Raw genomic sequence first — 21,025 nt, forward strand, 5'->3', positions numbered from 1 at the left:
TTGATTCAAATGTAATATAATAGTTGAGAATAAAGTAATTGTTGCACTTATGTCATGTTTCATTCGTTAGTAATAAGATTTGCTCAGTAGGACCAGTATTTCTTTATCACAAATGACTCTGGGCTCTATTCAAAGTCACACGCTCTCAGTGAGTGATAAAGGGATTACTTGTCATTAAATTTAGAAAATATAATTCTAACATTCATTGCTGGTTTTAAGGCCTCTATTAATTAAATGTAATAATTAATTAAGTTGAATTAATTAAATGTATAATGTTGCTGTAAGTTAGTTCTGGTTTATAGTAACTCCCTTATGAATTTGACATACAGGTTTTCCTTTGAGATGCCCTTCTTGATTTAACCTCACATCCTACAGTGTTTGTTTTGTTAATTTCCTTACCTCCTGTGGCTGGACTGCTCAGTATGTTGTGCACGCTGCATAGTTTGGCCTATACCTAACTTTTCTTTATTTTACCCAAAACTATGATATGAATATGAAAAAGTCCAGAGGTTGAATAATACGGCAGCAGCTTTAGCCCGATGTTGTGTTTTGTTTGTTTGTTGGTGGGGAGTCTCAGTACGCCGCCCGCCCCACAGTGTCAATCACAATCCCATTATGGAGAGGTCAGGAACACAGCTCTGCAGGTAAAGCCTCGCTCCGGCCTGTTTATCCCTCCACCGGGTAAAGCCAAAAATAATACATCCACAACACTCTGCCCCGCCATATTTCAAGGGCAACTTTACGATCTAAGGAAGCGTTTTTTCTGGTTTGCTTTGGAGATTTTTTTTTTTTCCCCTTCCTTGCAATTTGAGCCCAAAGCCTCCTGGGTAATTTTACGAATACATATCAGGACCTTTAGTTCACAGGCTGCGGCAGGCTCGCTCAATAATGCCTTCAGCAATATCACTTTGAGAGGGCCACACCAAAACAACAGAGGCTTGGAGCTGTGAATATTAATATATGGGGAAAAGAAAGAAGAGAACATGGCGTACTATGGGTTGAAATTGAAGTAATATAAAAGGGTATGACTATATGCCTATGTCCTAATGGGCTACCGATGTGAAGTAATCCCAATAGTAGATATGTAAAAGACACCCACGAGAAAACCAGATGAAACACACTTAACTACACATTTACTTTGAGCGAAATAGCGCTGGCCAGTGTCTTTCCCTTGGTAGCCATTTTCTAAAAGGGAGTGGTGATTGGCAGGCTAGCGTTACCGCCGGCAACAGGACCCCCGGGCTTCCTCATCACTATGCCGACGGCGTGATCATTTCTGGACGTTGATTAAAATGTTGGAGATGTTAAAGGGAGATGAAGGTTAGATCACATAGGACCCACGTGTAAAGTGGAGCCACTGTACACTATGGCTCTATTCATGCACTGGTTTGAGATCGAAAACGCTACTATAGTGAGACAAGGACAAAATGGAAAATAACAAGTTTAACTGTATAAACATATGGGATCTTGAACTCTGAGAGCTATAAAGTTCATGGATTGATTGATGAATAGATTTTCATGCATCAACTTTACAAAGAAGTTGAATATGAATTTTATTTTTAGACAGTAAAATAAATATTGGTACTGTTTTGCAAAATATCAGTATATAAAAGGATCTTATTTCATATTAATATTCATACTGATTTATGAAATAAGAGTAGTTGCGTATATCAATTGTATAGAATAATAAATCGCCAAACTTGTCATTCTTGTTGTGGTATCCATGAATTAAGTCTACATTTATATGATGACGGTCTGAACAGAAGACTCAAAAGTGACATTGCATCTTCACTTTTTATTCTGCATTTAGATGAGCGATTTTGGGAGGAAATATGGGTGCATATGGTGACGCAAACCTGTGTGGAAGTTTTCATGTCTTGCATTTTCATCAGCTACTCCTTCCACAAAGTTATCCCACTATCGATTGGTTCTCGCAGGTCTTGTCCATAGCCGCCTGGCTCGCCTGCGATGAACTGGTCCACCCAGAATTTGACAGAGGTGATTACAGATCCTTCTCTGTTCTGTTGTGTTTGTTTCTGTGTACTGTATGTATGTGACGTAAATGTGTACGCGACGTGAGCAGATCTGACCAGAGTTTTGCGTCTTGGGCAGTGTAGATGCAAACGCTACGGCGGAAGGTATTCAGTATATCATATATCAGTATATCATTATTTTGCATTTTTAAGCTCCAAAAATGCCGTCACCATCTAAATGAAAGGCACTTCCAATAAAATATTTTGTCATTTTTAACCTTAAGTGTTCTTGTTTAAACAGACCCTTATTTAAGAGAAATTTAATGAAATAATTTTTTTTTTTAAGTAAATAGTTTCCATTTCAAAATACAGTTTATACACATTTTTCTTTTGCAAAAATCTAATTCAAAAACAATATTCTTTTCTTTATTACAAACAAACTTGGAAACACATTGAGCAGAGGTGGAGCTGTCCATGGTCCTGAAGTGGCAATATTACATCTCCTGGAATTGATAACAAAAAGCAATAGAAAATGGATACAGGAGTTTATCTTTACACAATTTAATCTAATATAATACTTGAGAAAAAAATGTATGTTGCACTTTTACCAAAATCATGCCTCAAGGTTTAGTAATAAGATTTGCACAATAGGACAAATCAATGTATTTCTTTACCACAAATGAACTTGGACTTGATTCAACCTCACATGCTCTGAGTGGCAGAGGGCTCTTGTTCACTTCAGGTTTATATGTTATCTCTCCTTATAGCTCCTCCTTACATTCACTTTGCCATAGGAGCAAACAAAGACACATCTCCCCCTTCCAACACTGACAAAACACTCAAATGAGAAAAATACAGGAACCTGGATTTTCATATTTTTCCTTCTAAACTAAACACGATGGTATTATTCTACGATGACGCATTTTTGGTTTGCAGGGTGCTTTTTAGAAACAATAAGTCATGTTCTTATCTTGTTCCAGTGTCAAGAATCAAACAGGGAGAATTTTCACTTGCAAAGGAAACAATTGAGGGACTTTGTAATGGTAACACAGCATGATAAGGAACAAGAGTGGTCTTAAGAACTGTTACAAAATAAGAATGTCGTGTAGAATTCATTCAGCTCTCTGTAATCTTCAAAGTAGTTGTTTCAAGTTCAAGATCATGAATTAATTTAATAGATTTCCCCTCCATACGCTGTTGAAATGAATGTGCTGCCGTCAGTGGTGGGAGGTAATGGAGTAAAAGTAGTAAAGTATTGTACTGAAATATAAATGTTATGTATCTATACTTTCTTCAGATACTTGGTCTGTATTTTCTACTCCACTACATTTTTGAGTTGGACTAAAAAATGAAGGTATTTTTTTTATGATTGTTTGAGAGTTTCTGAAAAGGCTGAGGCTTTATTTCATAATTTGAGCAAACAGAAATGTACAATTCAAAACAGCAAGGAAAAAACAATCAATTCAGCATTTCTTTTGAACAATATATTTCTATTTAAATCAACTTTTTCATGTGATACTTTTACCTTTGCTTGTGTTTTGTTGTTTTTTTTGCTCCAGTATCTGCACTTTTACTTAAGTAACAATTGAGTACTTCTTCCACCACTGGAGACTGGTGTATTTTCGATTGAAGTGAGTGCGAGTACAGATTTGGTGCACCTTTAGGACTCCCCTCTCACAAACCCAAACATGCTCCTGATTCTGTCTCTCATTCATTTGTCATGGAAGATGTCATGATGCTGCTGCCCCCTCCAGGTCACTCACTATTCATCTGTTACACACACTCTCTCTCAAAACAGAGAGAGAGAGAGACAGTGTGTGTAACCCTGCATCTCTCTCTTCTTTTTTCTCTCTTTTTCTGTCTCTCTTTTTCTGTCTCTCTCTCTGTCTCTTTCTATGTTTCTCTGTTCTCTGACTCGCTCTCTGTCTCTCTCTATTTGTCTGTCTCTATGTCTCTTTCTCTATGTCTCTGTGGCTCTCTTTTTGTCTTGCTATCTCTGTCATCCTCTCCGTCTTTGTCTCTGTCTCTCTGTCTCTCTCTCTCTCACTCTCTCTCTCACCCCCCTCCCATGTCTCTCTCTATGTCTCTCTGTGTCTCTTTGCCCCCCCCTCTCTCTCTCTGCCTCTCTCTCTCTGCCCCCCCATGTCTCTCTGCCCTCCTCTCTCTCTCTCTCTCTCTCTCTCTCTCTCTCTGCCCCCTCCTCTCTCTCTGCCCTCTCTCCTCTCTCTTTGTCACTCTCTCTGTCTCTCTCTCTCTCTGCCCCCCCTCTCTCTCTCTCTCTCTCTCTCTCTCTCTCTCTGTCCTGTCACTCTCTCTCTCTCTGCCTCTCCCCATGTCTCTCTGCCCTCCCCTCTCTCTTTGTCACTCTCTCTGTCTCTCTCTCTCTCTGCCCCCCCCCCCCCCCCCCCCCCCCCCTCCTCTCTCTGCCCTCCCATGTCTGTCTGCCCTCCCCTCTCTCTCTCTCTCTCTCTGCTTCTCTCTCTCTCTCTCTCTCTCTTGCTCTATGTCTCTCCGGTTTTCTCTCTATCTCTTTCTCTCTCTGCCCTCCATTCTCTCTCTGTCACTCTCTCTGTCTCTCTGCCTCCCTCTTGTTCTCCCTGTCTCCCTTCCTCTCTATATCTCTCCCTGTATCTTCCTCTCTCTTTTTTTTATCTCTCTATTCTCTCCGCACTTGTTCCAGCCGACTCCATTTTACCAACCTCCTCTCAGAGATCATACTTTCAACAGCCGCATTTTTTCTTACAAATATCTTCTTATTATGAAAATGTGAAAATGAAGTTTTGGTTCTTGAAACTTTGTGTTTTGCAAAGAAATGTGATGTCCTTGTTCCCATGATTATTATCCATTATTAGAAGTAGCTCAAGCAGTTGGAGCCTCCGATAAATATTTTGGAAATAACGAGGTTCATTTTTTACAAGGAAGTAAAAGAATCCGGTCAAGTGGATTTATATGGTGTTGCAGTTCTTTCCCTCAAAAGACAGGGGGCGCTCATTGGAAAAATATGCACAAGATAGCATTAAAATAAGCAAGGTCTCTGTTTTCTTTAAAATAATACACACATACAGTTTTCAGAATTCACACAAAATGGGGGTGTTCTACATTTAGCTCTATGGTGGAATGTTTATATTATTTAATTGTACATGTGACATGTGTACGTTTTAAGTGCAGATGTTGTAGTCGTAATTGTTCTAAACCAACTCTTTCTGGTCAGATTGTGTGTTTTAATAGAGCTCAGATTTAAGTCTAACAAAGCCTCAGAAAGAGCAGTGCCTTCGGTTAGCATCACACGCCCAGGGAATGTTGATGATGCCAGCTCCAAAGTATCAATATTGCAACATTACCTTGAATTTTAACTCATTTCTCGCCACTTCAAATCCCACAGCACAAAGGATTAACTCTAAACGAAACAATGATAGTGCCATGTTCTCTCTGTGCTTATTCTAAACTAACTCCTCTTGATTTTGGTTGTTGTTGCTCCCACTCCTGCCCTGACATTGTGCCCTCGAGCCAGACTGTCTGCCTAAATAAACCCTTGTGTTGTGTGTCTGTGTTTTGATTCCCTTGTGCCCTCTCTCTGCGACAGGTGCAAGTGCAACCTTCACGCCAACAGCTGTGTGTACGACAAAGAGAAGCTGAGCTGCGAGTGTGAACACAACACCACGGGCCCGGACTGCGGCCGCTGCAAGAGGAACTACCAGGGCCGGGCCTGGAGCGCAGGGTCCTACCTGCCCATCCCCAAGGGCACCGCCAATATCTGTGAGTAACAAAAACAAGAAGTATGAAATATATAATGTCCCGCCAATATCTGTGAGTAACTAAAACAAGATCTATAAAAAATATATATATAAGACACCACCAATATCTGTGAGTAACTAATGACAACTTTTACATATATATGGGCTTCGCCAATATCTGTGAGTAACAAAAACAAGAGCTATAAACTATATAATGCTTCACCAATATCTGTGAGTAACTAACGAGTACTTCTACATATATAAGGGTACCACCAATATCTGTGAGTAACAAAAACAAGATCTATAAAACATATAATAACCCCGTCAGTATCTGTAAGTAACTAATCTGTACAGGTAACACACTGATGCATTGTAGTAACATCACACTGGGGGGTTTCTGTTTGTATTTTTATGGATTAAACAAGATATTTTCATAAATACGGATTTCATGGTCCTGTTTAGGTGATGTGACTGAAAAACAGTTGGTAAATGCTAGATTGTAACTGTAATGTTATTTGGGAAGGACTTGTTTAACAGCACAAATAATCTCATCTGTTGTAGTTCCAGCTAAGTCAGTTTTTTATGGCCACAGACTAAGTGTAACTTGAGTAATCTTAAGTAAGTAGCTTCAGACAGAGTACTGCCTACTGCAAAGTATCTGGTAATAAAACAAAAAATAACATATACTGTATTGTAACATTAAGTATTATGTGTAGTATCTATGGTCAAGTGTGCATTATTTCATTAAGTAAGTAGGGCAATGTTTGTTAATGAAAAGGTATCAAGTCACAAATGCAAAACAGTCAACATAATATCTGTTGTAGTTCCAGCTAAGTCAGTTTTTTATGGCCACAGACTAAGTGTAACTTGAGTAATCTTAAGTAAGTAGCTTCAGACAGAGTACTGCCTACTGCAAAGTATCTGTAAGACAATAATAATATCTTTTAGTAACATTTAAGATATTATTAAAGTCTGTAAGTATCTATGAAAACACAGTATGCATTATTTCAAAGATTCACAACAGTCAGGCAGTAATTTGTACAAATGACTTTGTATAAGAAAAAGTGAAACATATTCCACTTAAGTTTTATTGATAACATTGAGATAAAAATAAATGAATATTAAATTTTAATTTTAAACTGAATTCTTACATGAGGCTCATATCTGCCCTGTGACTGAATCGGTGCTGTCCATGGTGCTGAATGTCAGAGTTATTTACATGTGACACAAAAGAAAACAGTAAAAGACAAATAATAAATTAAAAATGGCTAAATATTAATTTTACACTAAAAGAAGATAATATTAAGATACACAGTCAAAAGTCACAGCAATAAAGTAAATAAATAAATACATAAAAGATAAAACATTTTGGTCATAAGAGCAATACTTGGATTAGATTGGATTAGTAACAATTTCCAAAAGTGACCAGACCAAATGAAAAGAGCAAAGCAACTCAACCTGACGATCCTTCCTTACAAAACCATTGCATAAGAAACCTATTTTCACTTTTCAATCTCTTCCTCATCCTCTGTAACACCTCGTCCACCTCCCCCAGCGCGGCGCCCCCTGTCTGCAGATATGAATCCACCATGTGTCCTCTGTGTCAGGCCCTTGTTACACTTTTCCTCTCTGTCGTATGGACACAAGCAGCAGCAGCAGCAGCAGGTGGATGCGCTCTGTGCCGTCCATGGCCTTTCTGACCATTTTCTCATCTTTCACAAAACACCCACACGTAGCCTTCTCTCTGCCCCTTTGAGCTCCCCTCTCCCTTTGGAACAGTTCACATTTTCAATTTCAAGCTTTTTTAACCTGCACAAAAAGGCAAGTGACTGGTCCAACTCTGGTAGATGAATGTAACTGCTCAACGGCTGAATACACTGCAAGTTAGTATCATGGGTTAAATGATTACAAAATATTCAGGTTTATTTGAGTAAAGTGTAAATGACCTAGATTATTTAAAAGGTGCGCAGTGTGACTTTTTTTGTTGTCGGGCCTGCTATCTGCTTGTTACCATGGAAATGTCATTGCTTTGCCCGGAATATTCAACAGTACGGCTTTAATTTCTCCATGAAATTAAACACATAACACAGAATTTGAAGTTTACAGGTCAGATCTGTGGAAAGACGATCCCTCTTACAATACAAATGCAAATGTTTTTCAAAGTATTCAGTCATAAATATGTGTATAATGTGATACTATACAGCATTTCTAGACAATAACATCTCCGTGAAGACAAGCTGGTAGTGGCCCCACAAGAAAAGTTACATAGTGCACCTTTAACTTGCATGAAATTTCTCAGGTTTTGCATTTCAAGTCAAAAAATATTAGTCATGATATAAACAGCTTGGTGCAGTTTTCCTTCCTTATTGTCAAAAAAATGAAATAAGAAGTAGTGTACTGAGACAAATATTCTAGTCTCATCATACCAGAAGACATTTGTAATCAACTCTTTGCAAAGAAAGTGAATCATTCCTATGAATAACTATCCAGCTGCAGTGGCTGCGCACAAAGCAGGTTACAGCCAATTATTTATTCTGCCTGAGCTCAAACAAATGGGTCAGGACTGTGTGATTTCAAATGTGTGTGAGGATTTTTGTACATCTCATCATCTCACTGCCATTATGGATTAAATAATGTACACAGGAAGCTATAGACTGACATAAAGGTGCAAATACTTCGATTTTTCATATACTAGGTAGTTGTATGGCTCCAGAAAAAAGTGCTAAAAAACTAAACAAGGTCATATACTAACTAAAGATACAAAGTCAGTCAATTTAAATGTGAAATATATTATGCATGACTTAGTGACATACATAGACAATTGTTAGTATAATAACAAGAACAACACTACCAGTCAAAAGTTTGGACTCACCCTCTTGTATATGTTTACTACTTTTGACTTTTTATATATATGCAAAAGACATCAAATATATGAAGCAAGATATATAGAATTATTTAGAAAAGAAGTGGAAGAACTTAACATCTAAAGTACCCGGCTACATCACTTAAAATAATCAACTTCAGTAACTACTTCTTTGATTACTATGAAATTTTGCAAATGCAGGTGAATCAGCTGTATGTAAAAGTTATTCTGTCTCACTTTCATTCACAGGAGAAGCTTTAGTAAGGATGTTTTTACGGCGAGGTAGATAGGAATGTTTCCAAACTACACCACCAGTCAAAAGTTTGGACTCACCATCTCATTGACGTAAGATATATGGAATTATGCAATAAAGAAACATTAAGTTAAATAACTCTACTGACAATCATAATAATAATATTTTATAAACAAACTCACAAATTAGTCACCTTTTGCTTTGTCAATAAAGATTTTGTCAATGGAGATGTGATTGCTTTGTCTGGAATGTTTCACAGTACGGTATTAAACATTCCTTTCTTCATGGAGACCAAAGCAGAGCAAGTCAGATCTGTGGAGAGGCAACCCCGCTCACAGTCAGAATGTCTGTTTTTGTAGGTATTTTGAGATGTGATTACATAATTGTAAGGTAAAACTCTTTAATGTCTGTTTAACATTCCAGCCAGATCAGTGACATATCCAAAGAAACAAGCAGGTAACAGACTCCTAACCAAAAAGTTGTACAATGCACCTTTAAATAACTACTAAATATTTTTTGACAAAGCAAAAGGTGACTAATTAGTGAGTTTGGTTATACAATATTTAATATGATCATGAGTAGAGTTATTTAACTTTCTTTGTTGCATAGAGAGAGAGAGAGAGAGAGAGAGAGAGAGAGAGAGAGGGGAAAACACTGAATGAGATGGTGAGTCCAGTAGTAGTTGGGAAACATTCCTATCTACTTCCCTGGACAAACTTCTTTACTAAAGCTTCTCCTGTGAATGAAAGTGAGATAGAATAACTTTTACATATAGCTGATTCACCTGCAGGTGCAAAATTTCATAGTAATCAAAGAAGTAGTTACTGAAGTTGAAGTACTGTGTAACTGCAAATGATTTTAAGTGGTGTAGCCAGGTACTTTAGATATTAAGTTCTTCCTCTTCCACTCTGAATCCTTTTCTAGTGCTAAAACAAAGCAGGAAGTCACATTTGGAAAGTCTAATAATCCAGGTACATGGTGTCCCTGTTAGACTTTCCTCCTGCTCCAACAGCTGCAGATAAACCAGCTGTCAGCCCGTGTGCTACTCCCAGTGTGAGCACGGCTATTAAACTCCTCTGCCTTGTTTTACTCCTTTTGTATCATAGACATGGGCAATTTAATACAAAAATATATATTTATATTGATGCAGCTGATGGCATAAACGTTCCCTCAGTGTATAGTGTTAACTGCAGGCTCTGCTCTGTCTGAGGCTTTATTAGATTTAATTTGAGCTTTATTTTAACACAATCTGTACATAAAGAACTGCATTAGCTGTGGAGTTGATTTGTGCTGTTAAACAAGTCCCTCTCAAATAGCATTAATTTCACTCAGGCTCCTGAAAATGTGCTGTTTAAATCCATTTTGTGTTTTTTCAGACTATCTTAAAACTTTTTGTCAATGTTAGCCAATTTGTGCATTGTGCTTCCCTGGTAACTCCTAAAAAATCCACCATTAGAGATACATGTAGACCACCCCTAGAGTGATGTGAGTGCAAAGGATCAATTTCAATGGCCATGTTTTCAGTTTTATCTCAGTTTGTGTACTCTTTTTTGTGTACAATTTGCGTTTCTTATTGCTTTACCAGACTATTAAAGCTACCTTCCCCATTGAGATCACAAAGCAATTTGATTGGTTGGATCCACCTGTGACTCATTCATAAATAAATGGAGGCAGGCCAATAGGAAGAGGGGATGAGGAAAGGTATTTGTCATATTAAATGGTTCTGTACCTTATTTTTACTGATTTAAAACTTCTTTGAATTTATAAATACTTTTCACAACTTTCACAAACAGAGCAGTGCTTTGCCATTGCAATAAGCAACAACTAGCATGTTAATGTGCACTCTGATTATTGGACTTTAGAATTAAATGCAGACAGTACACAGAGGTCACACTTTGACTTTAAAGCTGATATTTTGTTCAAATACAGATACAGAGCCGTATAAGAATGTCTCCAAATTAGCAGCATTATACTGATATCTCCTTTTCGTTTAACTTTTTACATTCATTTGAAAACAGACTCTCTACTGTAGCCCTATTTATATTGCATTTGGTGATTTTTGTCCTTTGGTGCGCTCCTTGGCATGCTCTCTCCCCCCAGGACCAGTGTTATGAGTCTGTGAGGGGAGGGGCAGCAGATTGACAGTACATTATTAAAAAAGGGACACACAAACTCCAGCCTGCCCAGATGCCACACACACAGCTCCCTTTTGCCCTGCGAGAGAGAGAAAGAGAGAGAGAGAGATGGAGGAAAACGTCCACTCTCAGGTCTGTTATTATACTTTGTCTTGGAGGGCTGAAAATCCATAATGCAATAACGCTGTGGAAACCTATAGGAATGCAAGGTTTTCTCCCCGCTGAATAGAAGAAAATCACAGGAATTTGACAGAAATTTAAACTTTTTGTGAGAGGGAACTTGAAGTCAAATGTTTTCTCTTTGGGCATTTATTCTAATTGCAGTTAGTTTAAATAGTTTAACTAAATAGTAAATAGTTTAAATTCATATCAAAAGATGTTCTTTATAGATCCTTTGTTACAAATTGAGAGAAGAGTGAAGAATGAAAAAAATTGAACTTTTGAGGTCAAAGCATGAATGTGTACTGTCTGCATTAATTAAAGTAAGCTATTAAAGTATTATTATGATTAAAGTTGTCAAAAGTATCATAAGTGAGACACTAATAGATACAAAAACTAGTACTGAAACTAGATACTCATTTGAACAGATATCGACACTAAAAAGTCACATTCACAGGACAGAAATGAACCTTTGAATAGCTTTAGAATTATCTTGAGCTGTATTCGAGCAAGTATAAGAGCAGATAGACGAGTATACACCCTGGACCATTATGGAAACCTACCTGGACCACTGAGGGATTATACAGATATAAGGCCACAAAGTACTACGATTTAATGTTGAAAATTTACTCTCTACATAAGGAGTGTTTTTATGTGTATTATATTTGTAGTATCAGAATCGGTATTGAGTATCGAGTCTATTTCTTAGTACTGAAATCTGAGTTTTTAGTATTGTGATAAAACTTATATTGATTATGTGTTTTTTATCACGTTAGAATAAAAATTCTCAATATCTCCTGTAAAATTGTAAGACAGGAAGACAAAAAACAAAACTATTTTACGATCCAAGCTCCAAACGTCAAAAAGGGTGTTTTTATTCATTCTTTCAAAGCCAGTGAGCATATGGCAGCTCTACAGAGACAAATTTGTCAAAGATGAAAATTTAATTAAGATTTAATTTCTTTTTACTATGCCCATCAAGTCGTCGGAGGCGATAAGGAGCTCCATGAATCACCACAGCGGAGAGGAGGGGGAGGGGCTGCTCTCTACTGTACTGATCATATTTAGAGTCAGAAATGTGAAGGAGATGGAAAGGGTGTAGGAGGTAGGAAACAGGAAAAGGATCTGGGACATAGGAAGCAAGGGGGTAGGAATCAGGGAAAGTAATAAAACATGATTTAAGAAATAAGAAACAGGGATGTAGCAGATAGGACCCACGGTTGTACGAAATAGCAGGAAAAGAATGTAGGATATAAGAAGGAAGGATGAACGAGTTAAGAAATAGGAAGCAGGGAAATGATGTAGAAAGTAGGAAGCAGGAAAAGGATCTATGTGACAGGAAAAGAATGTAGGTGATAGGAGGCAAGGATGTAGGAAATGGGAAACAGGGAAAAGATGTAGGAAATAGGAAACAAGAAATGGATGCAAGAGATTCAAAGCAGGAGTGAGATGTAGGATATAGGAAGCAAGGAAAGCGTACATCACTCTTTGTCACAGCTCATTCGGCTCTTGTGTGTGTGTATGTGTGTGTGTATGTGGGGTTAGGGTGGGGGGGGCTTGTCTGTGCCCTCCCCCTCTCCCTCTCCTCTGTCTCACTCGGTCTCGCTCGCCCGGCCTCTTCCTGTGCCCAGACAGCAGGAGAAGGATCAGTTTCTGAATGAAGCGTGGCAGCTCATTCCACTGCAGGCCTGGGAATACTGACGCAGACAGCACACACTTTTGGACGCGCCCGCAGCTCTGTGGCCTCGGAGAAGTGCACTTTCAATCTCACAAACTCTTGTACACATCCAAAAGGCTTTACACAGATGACAGAGCTATTCTTATCTTTAGAGTCAAGTTTGCAGAGACAGTCACATGTTTAAGTCTTGTACAGATTGCAGTTTAGGTGCGAAAGAGCTAAATCAAACATGCAGGCATCGCAGAAAGGTAAAGATGCTCTGTGTAACTTTTCTCTTCGAGTGTGCGCAGCCTTCTTGTCTCCATGCTGATGTTATTAAATCTTTCATATCTATGACTTTATCTACCTCCATGGAGACATGAAAGTCGCATCAAAGTATAATGGAGAGAAGCAAAGAAAACTCATTAGATACACGTCAGATCTGTGGAGAGCAGCAATGTTTAGAGGAAATACAGGCAAGCGGATGTTACACAGTGCACCTTTAACATATAAATTCTATGTATATATTCTGTGTAATTATTTATTTATTTTTATCTGGAGAATATAGTGGTAAATGTGTCAGCTTAAAGTGTTACATTTTCCCCACCTAAGACCCATAATTGCTGTCTACCTTCTTACCTCACAATGTCTGTAAGGAAAGACAAATGTAAATCTTGATTCTACTTTATATAGACACAGTATATTTTAGTATTTATATGTATTTTGTTTAATTTAATAATTAAACTATACATTAAATCTAAGTTTGCGTTGGCGTTGAAAGTATAGAAAGTGCTCAAACTTCCTCCAAGTATTCCTCTGCCTTGATTGACAAGAGGGACACGGTTGATCGAAAGGTCTCATTTACATATGCATAAAAGCCCTACGTGTAGAGTATGCATGAAATAATGATGTATTGTTGCAGCGCACTCCATAAAAGCCCTACTTTGTGTTTGGAGCCTAATAACACTGTAGAGAATTGCAAAGTAAATGTCACCTCATATTGGAGGAAATTGTAATACCATGAAATGTATTGATCCAGCTCATAACATTCAGAGTTCAGTAGACGGGCCAACTGAAGTGAAAAAAGTGAAAGAGAAAAGAAAAGAACAACTCGGCCGATAGGCTGAATAAAGGCTCCCGCTGCAGTTTGTCAAGGTGGTGACCTGGTGACATAAGCTGGAGTTATGTAAGGAGAATGTGTCCACCAGACAACCTTGTTAGATTTACACAGCTCTGGAGCAGCTCTAAAGGCAAAACAAATGACATAAACACAGTGACGTGATTAAATACGACTGGAATCATATGAGGACAGGATGTGCTTTGTGACGGGTTTGTGCACAGATAAATGTAGAGAGTGCTCTGAGGCTGTGTGAAATACAACAAATCAACTAAAAGTCATAAACTGTTGAAAAAGACATCAAACTCAAAAATAGTATTTAAAATGATGCCTTACACTTGTAATGTGCTTTACACATTTCCCGAAACCTCTGAAAGCTCTGACTGAAGTCAATATTCACTCACTCCATACTGACAGGCTGCGAGAAGCGTGGCTGCCAATGTGTGACCACATTCTATTCACACGCACACGCCACATTCATCCATGGACAAGGCGGGAAGAGGTTGCCTGTGTCGCATTGTGTGTCATCTTGAGAAATGCTACGAAATGGATGATTAGTTATTATTTATGGATTTGTATGAAACAATCCAATCCAACTTTATTTGTATAGCACATTTTATAAACAAGACAGTTTCCAAAGTGCTTCACATAGCAATATAAATCATTTTAGTAAAAAAAAAAAAAAAAAGCACACAGAGGACCACTCAACTCACGCAGTGTTAAAAGCCAGAGAATAAAAGTGGATCTTAAAACGAGACTTAAAACTCTCCACTGTGGGGGCTGTTTGGATGTGGGGGGGCAGAACGTTCCAGAGTTTGGGGCCAGCCACAGAGAAAACCCTGTTCCCTCTGGTTTTAATTCTCGTTTTTGGCACCATGAGCTGGAGCTGGTCCTCGGACCTCAGCACACGTGCGGGGGAGTAAATCTGAATGAGGTCCGAGATGTATTGTGGGCCAGTCCATTCAAAGCTTTAAAAACAAACAATAAAATCTTTAAATTAACAGGAAGCCAGTGCAACGAAGCAAGAACTGGGGTATCATTTTTCTCCCCTTTAAAAGACACGCAGCACATTGGCAGTTGCAGTATGAATTTCTTGAACACTGGCAGTTAAAATCATAGCCATTTAACACAAACAATAGTCTTTTTTTTTTTTTTTTCTTCCTCCAAAATCTGAACTTTGCTCCAAACCAATGCTTTTACTGATGATTAGAAATTAGTGAATCCTTGATCTCAGTTACAATCTGATTAATTACACAGGTTTGTAGGTTAATATTATGTTAGTGACCATGCATTTGTTATTAAACACATAGACACCTGGACAAAGCCTGGATACCATGCGCCATTTCTATAATATTCTCAAGAGCTTTACTCGGAGCACTACAAAACTGTATTAGACTCCTCAGTGCTGAGCCAAATATAATGTGCAGATTTTCCCATCATCGGCGGATTATTCAACACTTGTTCCACTTTAGCTGGAGCTGGCCCCAGACTTTATAGATTTGTGTGATCAAAGCAGTCGCAGCCGTGGACATGGCGAGGATTTCACTGTAATAATTCACCCAGAGCCTTCCTGAACAGCCCATTAGTCATGTACGGCCCTATTACCAATCCTACACTGTCCCATATGACCATGCACACAAACCCCTGTCACCGCAGCAACCACAACACAAACAAACATTACTGCATACCACTTCCACGTTACATATGTCTTGCTCCACTGTTTGATAATTAGCGTGCATAAATTTATTGCGAGCAGATGCCCCATTGCATTATATTTGTCTTCTTGTTTACAGACCAAATTTAGACTTGTGCACATGCAAGAATCCGGCTCCTATGTGGTGACAACAGCATCTCCCAGGAGGGCCTATATAGATACACTTGCAATAGAATGTAGTAGTATATTATATGGGTCATGCAAGTCTGTTACTGTAATGTCATAGAGAAGGATATGACTGTAAATGAGTACGCCGGCAGATTTATTTTTCATTAAAAGGGAGAAATGAGGCTTGGAGTAACACATGATTTAAGCATCAGTCTAATCATATTATGAAAGATGTAGTAAGGGATTAATATGCGTATTTGTTATATCCTGTTACTGCCATTGTTTTTTACTTTAATGAATGTCAAAATATTAGGGGTGTAACGATATCCAAGTCTCACGATACGTTGTCATCACGGTATGAACCTCACGGTACGATATTTATTGCAATATTGTGGGAAAGCTCAAGATATGGTCGGGAGGATTAGAGATGTAACTCTATCCAAATCTCTCGGTACAATATTTTCACGATATACATCTCACAGTACGATATTTATTGCAATATTTTGTGGAGGCTTACAAAAGTGTTAATATGCTACTTTTTCCTCTTAAAATGCCTTGACAAGACTTAATCCAAAGAACTAAGACTTAAAAGTGTTTAGAACTGTTATTTCTTTATGTAGTCTACACTGAAATGGAGCAAAGGATCATGGTCTATGTAGTTCCCTCTGTCTTTTTTAGCTGTTGCTGCACCATAACTCTTAATTTAAGCAAAGAGACTTGTAATTTGATATATTGTGAGGTCCCACGATATTATTGTGAGAACTTTGAAGATACGATATCACAATATTTCGGTTATTGTTACATCCCTACAAAATATGCTTATTGATTGTGCTTTATTGTCAATTTTTTGGCATGTATTGGGCCCGTATTATGCTATATTCTGATTTATAATGTTGTTTCCTCATCACAAACATACCCCAAGTTGTGTTTTGTTTCATTCACAAATGCTTAACACAAATCCTCCATATTTAGGCTGAGTTCTTCTCTCAAACAGAAAACTCTGCAGACTCTGTTCCACCTTGTGATGTCATGTAGTAATACAGGAAGTCCTCCACCGTATTTTAAACCTCATACACCTTCACTAGAATCATTTGGATAATTTCATCCCTAGAGTTTCCAACCTGAACAAAAGGTAAAAAGTATTAACTTGAAAACTTGAGATGTAGACAGACTAATAATAATAATAAAGGGTTACTCAAACGTGTGAATGAAGGAAAACACAACTCTGGGTGTGTGTTTGATGAGTTAAAAATATTATAACATGGCAGGAAGTTAGAGGAATTTTATAATGGGCTTATGCTCTACCAATTGAGCCACTGTGGAAGCTGGATATTGATTTTACATAACTCACAGAGCCTTATAATGTAAACAAAAAAGAAACCTATATTCATGTTTTCCATTAAACCTGCTTCACTACCCTCTGTTTTTAAGAAAAGTCTTACACAATTCTCTATACCACATTAACTTAAACATAATGCATTATTAAACCACTCAAATTAAGTAAAATATTAAGTAAAATGGTTGGTAAGGTTTGGTGTCATATGCTCTTCTCAACCACAATCTACCTTGGAAAAAAATTACTATTATTCTGCATTGAAACACCACAACGGAATAACAACTTTAAAACTGTAATGGATTAAATAAAATTTTCTTATTTTTAAATATTCTCAGACCTTGCCATCTGTGAATTAAGTCTATAATTTCCACCATTCTCTCCAGCCTGTTTCAGCTCTCTCCCTCTTCCCCGGTCTGCGGCAGCCTCACACAGTTGTCATATTGCTTTGTTAAAACTCCTCTCCTCCTCGCGTCCCTGGAGACGGGCTTGTTTACTCTGCTCGTCTCTGTGCAGCTGTGACGCTAATCTGTCTTTCAAATATTTGTTTCTCCCATCTCCAGATTCTGCTTCCCTGTTATTTTCTCTCACCATCTATGACGTACACGCATCAATTTACCTCTTGAAATCCTAAACTGCCTCTTGCCTACTTGGCTCAGGGCACTTTAAGACTTGCCACCTCCAATTTACATCGACACAACTGGAGCTGCGGAGAGGGAGACGGGGCGGGCACCAGTCATTCTGCTCCATAAGAATTCAATCAGGTTACAATGGCCTGTTTTGGTGCACTCTTCTCGCTGATAAGTAGAGGGGATGGAGTAGGCGACGTCGTACTAAAGCGTCGTCCCATCACATTATTCAAATAGTCGTCCTAATGTGTCTAAAGTGGCCCAGTGCTCTCCCTTTTTGACCATACTGCTTTTGTGTCCTTGAGCAAGACATATCACCAATCTTGTTTATGTTAAAAGGCATGTACCTGACATTTAGTCCTTACAGTATTCAGAAGTGTGTCTTACTCCATGCTGTAAAAATAGAAATATGTAATAAATAAATAAATACCTATACATTTTAAAAGCTGTATTGTGGGATGAAAACCACAAGGAAGCCACTGATAAGAGCAGACAGTTTTATCCAATTACAGAATTACCAGATGAGAACCATATCTATCTCTTTGTTATGGTTCAACATTAAAATGAGAGACAATACTAAGGTAATTAAGGTTTTTTGGTCAAAATTGTGAACTTTTTTTTAGTTATTTTGGCCTTTTGTCCACATGGAGCCGGGTGGAGAAATCTAAAAACGCTGGCGTCGCGTTGTCGTGTGGACAAGCAAACTGCAGCTTTTGGAAAACGATGACATCGCGACCCCGTCATCGCCACGTGACCAAACAAGCAAGTCGGCTTTTGTGCATGCATTCGCCATCATCATCTTCTTGTGCTTGTTTGTTGCAGAAAAGGAAAGAGTTATTACTCTTTGTAGTATTGTGTGTCCAGTGGCTCTGGCTGTTTCCTGTTTACAGCAGCACATACAGGTGTGGTATATGTATTACATCGTTTTCATTCAGTGCTCCGTTGTCGTCTGGATGTGCATATTTATTAATCAGATGCAAATTTTTTTCAACCCGCAAAAAAAAAAAAAAACTATTTAAAATCCAGGAGCGCTGTCATGTGGACGTAGCCTAAGTGGATGGGGCTGTTCTTCACTGAAAAAAATCATAGGGAACTAGATTTTATTTTATTCTAAGCTTATTTTCTAAAAACAAAACAAACAAAAATAAAGAAATAAAGTAACTTTTTTTTCTGAAACATTTCAAAATCAACTCTTAACCATAGATCAAAACTATAATTTCCGTATTTCAAATCTATATTACTCCTCACAATTAAGTTAAATATAGTCATATAGAGTAATTATATTTACAAATCCAAATCCACTTTATTTCTATAACACATTTTACAAACAAGACAGTTTCCAAAGTGCTGCACAGAGATCATAAAATGAAGACAACAAAAAGGTAAATTGCAAAAATGTGGTCATATCAATCCTAAAACAATAAAAACAGTAAAATCTAAATAAAAGCAAAAACCATAAAAATCATAAAATAGCAGTAAACAGTAAAATAAATAAAAGACACAGGACCACACAACTCACACAGTGTTAAAAGCCAGAGAATAAAAGTGGGTTTTAAGACAAGACTTAAAACACTCCACTGTGGGGGCTGTTTGAATGTATTGAATTACGTTTATTTTTGTAGCAGTATTTTTATGTATAAATTGAAATTATACCATACCTCTTTCTGCTAACCAGGTACCCATGGCTGTCAGTATTTGTTTTTTTTTCTCCTCTGGCCGAAGCACAGTGCGGTGAAGGATCGGGGTAAAATGACGTTGGCAGGGAAAGTAATTACCAAGTTTAGCCTGCGGTGAAAATGCAGGAGATAAGGCAGGTAATGTCACTGCAAACTGCCTCATTCACACAGAGAAGGTCACGACTGAGAGAGGCTGACACGAAACACGGAAACAATGGTCAAAACACAGCGCCGCGTAGGGATCTGCCACACTGGGCTGTTTAGTGGTGAAAAATAAGCATTGCATTAAGACATTGTAAGTTTGTTATTGCAGTAGTCGTAGCAAAGCATTGACGTAATTAAAGGTGCATACTATGGCATTAAAGGGACTATATTACACTATTTTCTGATCTGTGATGTAATGTTTTCTCGCCACAAACATACCTGGAGTTGTGTTTTGTTTCATTCACACATGTTTAACACACAAATTCTGCATATTTAGGCTGAGTTCTGGTCATGTGGTAATTCTGGAAGTGCACCACTGTGCTTTTAAACTCATTTCACATTCACTAGAATCATTTTGATACTTATGGCTCTGGAATTGCCAATCTCGACTGAACTAAAGGTAAAATGAAGCTGTTAACTTGAAAGCTTCACTTCCACTTCATGACATCACAAGGTAGAACAGAGCATTTTGAGCTTGGGAGAGACAGGCAAACTCATAATAAAGAATTAGCCAAACATGTGTGAATGAAACAAAACCCAACTCCTCATATTATAACATGTCTTAAAGCTCACAAGAGGCAGTTTTGTGTAATATATTTTTAAATGTATTTTAATTTAACTTTTTGGCTTGCATCTTCATTTAAAAAAATATAATAAAAGTTAGGAATATCAGCTATACTTACATCTCCCATACCCAAAACACTACGGCCTTGGTTTCTTACCTTATTTAACCTCTAAATAATTAAACGGACTGTTTCACAAAGTCCTTTTATAGTATTCATGCATCGTTTACCCAGGGTTGCATCATCCTTTTCCCTTCGGCTACTATTGTAACTGCCCTTCAGACAAGTCAATCGTACATTTGTGTGTGCAGGGTTAAACCAACTCACTCTCGTATTTATGCTTAATGAAGTGAATATAGTTTAAGCTCAATAGATAATCTACATTAATCAGGCATAGTGTATTTGAATAGTCAGACATGTGAGTAGCTGTGGGTTACAACCTCCTGTTCTATGCAACATTTTGAGGATGTTGAGGATTTAAAGATGTAATATTTTGGTTTAAATGAAATTTTCATCATTTTGGATTTATGAATACCTTAAAGTGTCCATATTACTCTATTTTCTGCTCTATGTTATAATGTTGTTTTCTCATCACGAACATACCTGGAGTTGTGTTTTGTTTCACTCACACATGTTTAACACACAAATTGTGTATATTTAGTATAGTGAGTTCTTGTCTCAAACTGAAAACACTGTTCCACCTTGTGATGTAATGTGGTAATACAGGAAGTGCTCCACTGTGTTTTAAACGCCACACAAAACTCCACTCCAAACTCCACTTCACTGGAATCCTCCTAACCTCCTCCTAAACCAGGACTAAATCAGGTCTAAACCAGGACTAAAATCAGGTCTAAACCAGGTCTAAACCAGGACTAAAATCAGGTCTAAACCAGGTCTAAACCAGGAC

General features: G+C 37.8%; 1 protein-coding gene across 1 annotated transcript in view; it reads left to right on the forward strand.

Moving 5' to 3' along the window:
- Positions 1–21,025, forward strand: part of ntng1a (netrin g1a) — a 173,320-nt gene that overhangs the window by 110,361 nt on the left and 41,934 nt on the right. The window contains exon 3 of the mRNA XM_055151258.1: positions 5,557–5,729. Coding sequence (XP_055007233.1) covers positions 5,557–5,729 — 173 coding nt within the window. The remainder of the gene's footprint in view (positions 1–5,556; positions 5,730–21,025) is intronic.

This window comes from Boleophthalmus pectinirostris, unplaced genomic scaffold (genome assembly GCF_026225935.1).
Source record: "Boleophthalmus pectinirostris isolate CB_2022bp ecotype Guang Dong unplaced genomic scaffold, ASM2622593v1 HiC_scaffold_15, whole genome shotgun sequence".
Classification (NCBI taxonomy): Eukaryota; Metazoa; Chordata; class Actinopteri; order Gobiiformes; family Gobiidae; genus Boleophthalmus; species Boleophthalmus pectinirostris.